This window comes from Vanessa atalanta, chromosome 12 (genome assembly GCF_905147765.1).
Source record: "Vanessa atalanta chromosome 12, ilVanAtal1.2, whole genome shotgun sequence".
Taxonomy (NCBI): Eukaryota; Metazoa; Arthropoda; class Insecta; order Lepidoptera; family Nymphalidae; genus Vanessa; species Vanessa atalanta.
The window spans coordinates 8876001-8886615 of record NC_061882.1 but is presented as its reverse complement, the minus strand read 5'-3'; the positions used below and the strand labels follow the sequence as shown (position 1 = coordinate 8886615).

The 10615-nt window shown below is 36.1% G+C and overlaps 1 protein-coding gene across 1 annotated transcript; it reads left to right on the top strand.

Annotated features, from left to right (window-relative positions):
• The first annotated feature begins 232 nt into the window (after positions 1-232).
• LOC125067859 (zinc finger protein basonuclin-2) lies at positions 233-2793 on the top strand. Its single transcript, XM_047676698.1, has one exon. The coding sequence runs from the start codon at positions 330-332 to the stop codon at positions 2421-2423; it is 2094 nt and encodes a 697-aa protein (XP_047532654.1). The 5' UTR covers positions 233-329; the 3' UTR covers positions 2424-2793.
• The last annotated feature ends 7822 nt before the right edge of the window (positions 2794-10615 follow it).

Genomic DNA, 10615 nt, shown 5'->3' with positions numbered 1-10615 from the left:
CGAGACACGCAGCCGTATGCACTTACCCGAGTGCGGTATGTAGTTACGTAACGACATGTGATGCTTTACTTCTCTCGTGTTTACAGTGGTCGCTTCGAGAGCGAGTGTCGCTTGTCCCCACTGCGCATCGATCCGCTCCGCCCAGCGCTCGCTCCTCCCACCTGTCCCCCTTACACCCCCACACACCGGCCCCGCGACGTCTCCCCGCCCGGCCGGCCTTTGTCGCGCGCCGCCCGCGCGGTCACCTGTGTCGCACGTCCTCAGTCGCAAAGCGGCCGCGTCGCGCGCCACCCGCTTCGTATTACGCGCTATATTATGACAGTGACGTGATGGAGGGCAAAGAGTTCGGTGCGGTACCCGGCTTGCCCGCCGGTTTGGACTATTTTATGATGCCCCGTGTCAGCCAACCCGTGCCTCAATTTGACTTTAGAAAATTAGGCGCGAGTTTTAGCGGACGGGATGAAGAAAAATGTGAAGAGCGACGGTCTCCCGAGTATCCGCCGGAGCGTCGTGATCCACCACCTGCACCTTGGCCTCTCGGCCTGGGTGTACAGTTCGTCAACCCCGCTACGGGAAAGAAAAGAGTGCAGTGCAATGTTTGCTTAAAAACTTTTTGCGATAAAGGCGCGCTAAAAATACATTTTTCGGCGGTGCACTTGAGAGAGATGCATAAGTGTACAGTGGAGGGGTGCACTATGATGTTTAGTTCTCGGCGGTCTCGGAATCGACACAGCGCTAATCCGAATCCAAAGTTGCATTCCCCTCACGTGAGACGCAAGATTTCTGCACACGATGGCAGGTCTGCGCAGCCGTTCCCACTGCTACCGGCATTAGCTCGTTTGCCGTTACCACCGCCTGCTCTACTTCCGCCTGAATTCGCTAGTCGTCTTCCGCCTCCACTTGCAGCACCTGGACCTCCTCATCTACCTCCTCGAGTTCCTCTCGATGATCTCCGTAACTTCAGTGAAATTGAAAAAATGTATAGAAAAATTCCAAGTCCCGATGAACCTCGACGTGCGCTCGACCTTGTTAAGCCTAATATACACGACGAGGAATCGATCAGCTTCAGTGAAAATAATGAAGAAATTTCTGATGATGAAGACAAAGATAAATCAAAAATACAGATCGATTCTAATGAAGAAGAAAGATTGAATTATACTGATGAACCAGAGGATTTAAGTGTTAACAAAAAGAAGGATGACGAAAAGCCCTTACCTATACAATCTGATTCTGGTACTCGAGCAGACCCCACCGTAGCTGATGAAAAATCGTCCTTGGTTCCTAATAAACGTAAAAGAAAAAGTGGCAATCCTACAAGGTGTTCACAAAACAATGAATACAGTGTATCCGATGAAGAGTACAATAGTGATATTTTTAGAAACCTTTCGACCCCCAGTTCTAGTCGAGCAGACGAGGAGCCATTATCTCTTAAAAAGCAAAAACCAGAAAAATGGGAGTCATTTCAGAACAGTGATGAACCGACTGTGGACTCGGAATCAGTAACAAGGGTAAAGCCTGAAAGTGAGTCTGATGACGAATCGAGTGCGCCCAGTGTTGTTCGTGAAGGATTAAGACTGCGATCCGATCTTTACACGCCGAGTGACAGTGGAAGCGACTTACACACAATCGAAGAACGACTTGCGCGAGCACGTTCACCTTCTGCGAGCAGCGACAGGACAGATGAACGACCGGATATTAATGATCTCGAAATTCCTATCGATGATGAAAATCCCGATCGATGCACTGCTTGCGGAAAAATATTTCAGAACCACTTCACGTTGCGCATGCACTTCAGAAATGATCATTTAAAATTGCTTCATCCATGTGACGTGAGCGGTTGTGACGCTGCGTTTCCCTCACGGAGGAGTCGAGATAGACATAGTTCAAACGTAGATCTCCACCGACGTTTGCTGTCAACAGGTTCACCTGCCACTCACGAACAAAAGCCGGCGTTTGAAGTGAACGCAGAACTACTCAATAAATTATATGCTGATATTAAGGGTCTCGCATCGACGCTTGAAAGCCTAAGATATGGTGGCGAGGAGTCTTCCCAACTTCCTACTTACGTGACTGAAACAATGAAGTTTTATAGTAGAAATTTAACTGCATTGCAAGCTGGATTTTTTCCTCAGCTAGGCAATCGAGGATTTTTTCCGAGCCCGTTTCTAATGGGCAATGGAACCCCGCAGCCTGGTGGTCTATACGGCGCCCCAGCGGGAGCTCATTCAGCACGGGAGTCGCTTTCCCCTTTATCGGCGTCATCCCCACCAGTGATATCTCCGGGGAGGCTGGATGCTGCGCACGCGCGCCCTCGCGAAGACGCTAAACTGCTTTTTCGCGAGACCTCCGAATCCTACAAGAAGATGACCTCACTCTGCGAGCGCCAGGACCAGCTCTACCAGCACCACGTCCCGGTGTCATGACGCAACCCGTACAATCCCCGCGCATCCTGGTGATACCTCACTCTCTGAAGCCCGTGGCGCAAAGACTCTGTATATTTAATTGTTAATAATTTTAATTGTGTTAATTCTATCATATTTCGTTTTGTATTTTCTTGTGATATTTAGACAAATATATCGTAATTATCGATCCCACGAACTGTAAGTTGATAGGGATATTACCGCTTGGGTATTAAGTTGGCGTTTGTGAAGCGAAGTGCAATAGACTCGAATGTTATAAATATTAATGTACTCGGCGGCATACGATATGGTATCGTGTGGAGTATTCGTAATCGATGTTGAAAGTAAGCGTTATAATGATCGGCTTCAATTATTGTTCTGGCGCAATAAACTCATTGAGGAAAAGTACAATTGTTTTTATTTCTACGGCGGTCGGTGAGTGTGCCGAATCAAAGAGCTAATCTGGTTACGGCTTATTAATAACAATGTTGACGGTAACGAGCCTCGCTCGAGGGGTACGTCGAGTGGAAACAACCATCTGCCTACACACTTTTTGTTGCTTGCTCAGCGGTCACGCTTCTTTAATAAACTCTTTTTTCAAAACAATTTAAATTACAAAGAGGGCTGAGTATAATTGCAAATACTTAATACCAAGTCGGTTTCAATTTATTGATTCAATTTAAATATAACAAAACTAATCAGCTGTAATTAGTTAAATCTTTATTGACATTTTAAACTATAAATTGAAACTAGACGCTTCCGTATTTGAATAGAAATTATATGATCGCTCGTAAATGTCACGTCGAATTCTCGACTGAACATTTTATGACATAATTAAAATTTGCTACAAATCTCAACCAATCTGATTAATTAGAAAATAATTATGTTTACATTAAATATTAATGAGAACTGTCATACGCCTTTTTTCGGCGTAATTTTAATTTACGTAGGTATTTTTTTTTTAATTATAAATAACCCTATCCTATTCCTCCTATGAATTTATTTATTTCATTATATCTCTAACTAGTCAAAATAAGGAATATAATATTCTTGTTAAAACATTGATTTCCAATTTAATAGTCATTTATTTTATTTAATCGACAATTAATTCCATCCATTACGTTACATAAATTAAAAATATGCCAAAAAAGGCAAATATTTGCAACACCAACGACAGCATTATCGTTTACTAGCGATTTCATCCAGACAACCTTTGGTTCTAACAATACTATTACAGTAATAGTTCAATAAACTCTTGGTCATAAAAATAAAACGCTAAATAAGTAAAAATATTTTAAAAATCTTCAATTATCTCAGAATTTTATTAAAATTTTTTAAAGCTTCAATTCTATAAATATACTTCTTCGCACTCAAGCGATTGCTATCAGCCTGTAATATTATAAAAACATTTATAATTTTGCAGAACACCTTGCATAATGTCTGGATGATCTGGATGATGATAGATCAAGAGAGTTGAAGTACAGTAGCTATAATACGTTAATCGTAACCGAAGATTGCGGGTTCAAACCCACGCAAGCACCACTGAGCTGTTCATATTCATGAATTTAATTTGTCATTAAGTCTAATCTCGTGCTCGGTGGTAAAGAACATACCTACATATGTATCTATTTTGTTAGGAATGCTGAATGTATTGGATGAAAATTTTGGTGTATGGATATACATTTAACTCATAGGAGCAGCGTAACCAGCAGCAGCCGGTAAGTTAGGCTTCAAATCTTCTCCTCAAGAGCAGAGGATACTTTTGACCAGCAGGGGTCCTTTGTTGGTCATTAATAACGTGGCGGTAACTTATCTATAAGACGCAGTATATTAAATACAATCCTTAATTGATGTCATTGAATAAGTTTAAAATAAAACAACTTATCTCTCTGTTTAAATATATTTTTTTAATTTTAAATTTTTGTAAATTGTTGACATCGAACCAAGTTCTAATTATAAAAATTGTAAAGATTCGCTTTTTTTTCTAATTTGATTAGGTATGTACTAGTACTGTTAGAGTGATGTAGTCGAATCGTTACCATTCGTACATTTATGATATTTCGTATATTTAATTTCACAGATATAATACGAGTTATTAATCAGTACTTAAGTAAAATCTATCTTTACATTAAAAAGCTTTATATAATATATAATTAATAGTTTCAACAAGCGGATGTGACTGTGTGTGTAGTGAGGAGGGAAGAGGTGTCTAATTGTGCAGATGTTAGGGATAAAAAGTACCCTATGTACTATTCCAGACTACAATCTATCTCTGTGCTAAATTTCATTAAGATCTGTTTAGCTGTTTTAGCGTTATTGATTAACAAACCTACTATTAATCCAAACTTTTGTATTTATAATATGAATAATATAAATACATCGCTTGTTATGTCTTTCATTTTTTTTATGGTTTAGTTTGGCAGATGAACAGGTGGGCCACCTGATGGTAACTGGTCATCACCGCCCATAGACGATGGCGCTATACTAAATATTAACCATTCCTTACATCACCAATGCGCCACCAACCTTGGGAACTAAGATGTTACGTCCCTTGTGCCTTAGTTATACTGGCTCACTCACCTTTTATACCGGAACACAACAATACTCAATATTACTGATTGGCGGTATAATATCTAATAAGTGGTAAATACCCACCCAGACAGACTTGCACCAAGCCCTACCACCAAGTAAAGTAAGACATATATAGTGTTTCTTTTTTATGTTTATTATTCTTTAATATTTTACCTACCAACCTAGGACCTACTGACTGTAGAGATACTATCAATGTTCAGTATGCTTCAATTCAAAGCAATGCTTCTTGTGATGAAGATAAGCACTGAGTATGATAACGTATTTATTTTATACATATTTATTTCATCCGTAGTAAGTTTTATGTGTTCCTGTAGTATTCATCCGATTGAGATGAACCGTTCTAAAGTTGCTGTTGACACTTGCATGATTCGGTCTTAGTAAGCCTACGTAAAATATTTGTCGGTCGCGTCGTATCCGATAATGTTTGCCGCGTGTATTCACCTTATTTCTTGAAACTCTACGTATATTTTTATATATTTTATGATTTTTTTTTAAGTTTACTTGGTGGAAGGGTTTTATGCAAAACCGTCTGGGTTGGTACCACTCATCAGATATTCTACCGCCAAACAACAGTACTGAGTATTGTTGTGTTACGATTTGAAGGGTGAGTGAGCAGTATAACAAGGGACATAACATCTTAGTTCCCAAGGTTGGTGGCGCATTGGCGATCTAAGGAATATTAAATTAATATTACTTACAGCGCCATTGTCTATGGGCGGTGATGACCACTTGACCACTTACCACCATCAAGTGACCCATTTGCTCGCCTACATTATATTGTTAAAGCAAAAAAAAAACTCTGGCTGTCTGACTGTAATGCTTTGGTCGTGAGGCCAAACTTCTGAACCAAATTTGATAAATTTTGGTATGAGACAAATTTAAAATTATTGACATTTTTTTTACCTAAAATGCGAACGAATCTGCAGACGACGACTAGATAAAAATAATTTTGAAAAATTTCACGCTGTTAACAAACGGAAGTGACAAAATAATTTCCAGTTAAATGTTTAAACAAATTAATAAATAAAAAATATTTGTTGAACTATTTTAGAGACAAAAGTAAGTTTACAATACCTGAACAGAATTTGCTCTGTATCGAATAGGGTGAGCAGAAAACGTATTTACATAGATACACGAGGCAACAATTATCATAGGCGTATATAATATGACCGGTATGTTCCATAAAAGCACTGATATTTCATAATAACTATTAAAGATTCTTGATTACAATAATCTAATTATATTTAAATATATACATTTACTTATATATATATAATTTATATGCATTTTTTTTTTCGTAATTATTTTTCCATACACGTGTAACTAGTACGTACATACTTAAAATTCTTCTAAAGTAAATTTATAATTTAACGTTTTTCTAGGTATTTTTGTACAAAATTTTCTGAATTCCTAAAATATTTCATTAGTTAAAAATGTCTAACAAAATATCTGTATGTTTAAATCTGATTTCATACAATAAGAATGCAAGTCTACGTCCGCAATGACAGTGGACGTTAGTCCCGTGAGAACGAACAACACAAACGAAATATATTCTTGCCGTACATAATTATAGGACGATCGCGCTAATTCGTTGTTCTAAGTCCGACTTTAAAACTATATAGACTTTAATGCTAAAATTGGTTCCGTAATTCATATTATTACTTTTAACGGGTCAAATTATGGGTCAACCACAAAATCTTTTAGTATAATGTGATATTATCAATTATTAAAATTATATGATACGATTATCATCAAGATAGTATTAATTAATCTGTCCGTTTTTATAATGTCGTGCGTTTATTCAAACGTTTTGTGTTGTCTCTTGAACTCCTACCGGTACATATTGAAGTATCAATGACAATTTTAGTTTGCACACAACATTCATGACCGAATTGTATATGTACATTCTGAGAACAATTATGTGATGTATGTTTGAATAATCAAATAAAAAAAAACTACCTATGTAATAAAAAATGGGTAGCGCCTTCGTGAGCGAATAGACCGTAAACAGTCTGTAAATGTACAACCTCTTTTTGATTAAGATTTGACGTTTACTCCACCACGCCGATACAATGCTGTTTACGGGGCATATTAAGCAAATTTTCATCCGAGATATGCATGGTTTCCTCCTGATGTTGTCCTTCACCAATCAACGCCGATGTATTGTGTTGTCTCTTGTTTCACTACTATACTATACTTACTTGCTTTCTTATGTACCAACATATGAAAGTATCAATGACGATTTTAGTAGATATGCTTACAACATTAAGCACAGAGCATGGAATCTATTGTAATTATGAATTTAGTATACGAAAATACATCGGTGTTTATAAGAATTTGAATTCCAAATCATATAAAATATTGTAAACAAATACACGTGTCAATTGAATATACCGCGAAATTTTCACTGCGGTCTTAGAGAACCCTAATTGACCACTATTAGGAAACATCAAGGTTCACCTGACGCATGATAACGTTTTAATCGTAATAACATACTGTGCGATTGACAAAACGCTTTAAGGATTTAAGGAGTCGTTTTGTTCTCAACGATTGCGTTTTTTGTTCAATCATAATTGATCATTTGTTTAAAATAACCTTGCGCTTAAAAACGTGTTTGTAACCAATAACGTGCGTTTGTAATTACTTAATACAATATTGGTGAAGTGTTATGTACGTTAATTATTGGTTTAAATTTAGATATTAATAAGCATAAGATATGGAGGATTGGACGTTTGTCGGGCGCTTGACTGCAGTAGATGTTAAGTTGGATTTATTCCTCCTAGAAAACACGATAAGACCAGATATTCCAGCTTGCTCTAGTCTTTACCAGTCCAGAGTCCATTGTAGTTTAGCTTTAAAGCAATTTTCTTCATTATTCTCTAATAAGTATAATCTCTTTGTAATAGAATTGCAGCCAAGTTAGTAAATTCCAAGCAATTTAGTAAGACATGTTATACTGACGACGACGGAGGACAATCTGACGCGACGTACAATAATCGTGTTTGACTAGGTCAATACTTAACACGAATTAGTCTAAAAAAATCAAACAAATCCAACATAATTCCATTAATATAATTCATATAACTAAGTGTATCGGCTAGACTTCAGGCAGACATCACCCGAGGGCGTTCGAAGTCAGTTCAGCTTTATTAATTAAGGGTTGACAAACTATGCGGCGTATCCCTTTCATCCCTTGTTTGTTTGATTTGAAATTGTAGCTAGGGTAGATATTAATATGATAACAGATGTTATTAAGCTTTAAAATATACAGATTCGATCATATTTGCTAGTTTAATAATATTTTTTCAGAGTTTCGTGTTTGCAGTTGGAGAAACTAGATGGCGTTAGTGAGTTGAAAGAAAAACTTTTCGTATTCAAATATTTATTTTTATTTATAAAAATACTCTGTTATTACATAACTGTTCAATTATTAAATATATTTTAATATTATATATAAAACTATTTTTCGGGCGTAAGTATAGCTCTATGTTAGTAAGTCACGCCACGCCTAATTTGGTCGATATTTTGGTAAATATAAGAAAAATTGTGTTTATTTCTATCCGCTTTATTTTATTTACGTAGACAAACAACATTTAACTTAAAAATCATTGTGTTGAGATAACTTGTGTGTCATAATATTTGACTAAATTTGAGATTGCTCATCATTTACGAATTATAATTTTTGTTTGAATTTCGTATAATATTGATATTATTTAGCTTTAATGAAGAATTATATGAATATATAATTTAAATATAAAATAATTTACTTCTAATTTATTTAAAAACGAATATTTATGTTTAAATATTTCAATATTTAAAAATAAAATAAAATATTTAATGAAAAATTATGTCTTCAATTTAATTTAATAATAAATAATCTTACCCCAGTATTTAATCTTGAGCATATAATTAAATTAAACAGCAATTACAAGATCTTGGCTACAAAGAGCTGTTAATTACGGCTGACAACATTTTCAAAGACACGCTGCGGGCGTATTCCTAACCGTCGACATTGTATCAGGAGACAAATTGTAAACTTCGTTTTATATCTAAGTAGGTACCTATACAATTACGAAGAGCTGAGATGTCACAATACAATGGTCAAATGTCTATGTCCTTATCCGAAGAATACTTATGATTAAACGAATGGATTTAATTTAAGAAACTTTTAATTGAAAACATTATTATTAATATTATTCCGAATTAAAAACATACATTAAAGATAAAGTATTAACTAGCTTAGTCTTGACTTCGTACGGGTAAAGTTCATACGTAATTACCCCAGCCACTTTGCTTTTCTTAGTGAGCTTCAAAGTCCCGAAAGGAGTAACTATGCAAAATTTGAGACAATCAGACCTTTAATTTCAGAGATTTCGTTAATACTTACTACTAATAACTTCTACTAAGTTCGATATATACAGAACAGATGGTCAAAACGTGTCGTTTTTTCCCGCTTTATACTTTTTTAAATATATTTATTGTTAAAATTTTTGTATTTCCACAAACATACTGTCCGGGCCTTTGATGTACCGTAATATGAATTTTAATTTCTTTTTTTTTGTTATAATTTTTACTTTAGTGTATTAATTATCTGGCATCACACGGACTCTGAAAGCGTCCATGAAGAGGTGTTATTTGTCTTCCTGACTTGTATCTCTATTGAGAATAATACTATTAATGGAGTTTTTGGCGGGATTTTCATTAGGATCTATATTCCTAGCGGAAGTTTGTAATCTTGAAGATTACTTTGAATATATTACTTTTTATGGTACTGTGTAATCATGTTCAATGGCTTGAAAGCAAGCGTTGACAACGACGATATAGATTTCATTTTTGCAGTGTCAACGTTTTTCCACGTTTTGTACAAAATTGTTAAAGTTCTTGAATTAATTTATCTTCGGAGAACCTTTATCAAAACGAAATCCCACATTAGATAATAATTTCAGCCCATTGAGCTGAGATTAGTTTAATATTCCGTGTATCCGTGTTACACACGATACCCGATTTAATTACCTCGACATGATCAAAATGTACAACACGTACATAATTAATAAGGATGAAATCTTAAGGAAGCTGTGTTATTTTAAGTCAACAAAGGCCTCGGGGTGTACTTTAATCCCCTGTCTCTTACAAACTTGTATAAACGTTACATAGAACAGGAGAGATTAGAAGTGGTGTAGTCCTGTGAGAGCAATGGTTAGTAGTTAGAATGTATAAATCTTTAACGTCGCTTGCGACATTTTTCACGTTCTCAATTTGTTTTTTATTTATTTCAAAGTTGGCGGCGCGGGAAAACCTCGGAAGGAAATTTGCACGTGTCGAATAAAACATGTGTCCCACGTGTAACATTGGATAAGTATTGCCGAATAAGCTTCTAACCTTCACTTGCCTTATTACAGTTACAGGTTTCACTTGTCAGACGTCACTTTACTCTTTTTTTATGTAACAGGTAGGCGGATAGGCCAATGGGTTACCTGATAGTAAATGGTCACCACCCCCATAGACATTCACCCTGAAAGGAATAATAACCATTTTTTAGATCACACCAATGCGCCACAAACTTTGGAACCTTATGTTATGTCTCTTGTGCTTATAGTTAAAGTGGTTTTGATAAGTATTGCTGT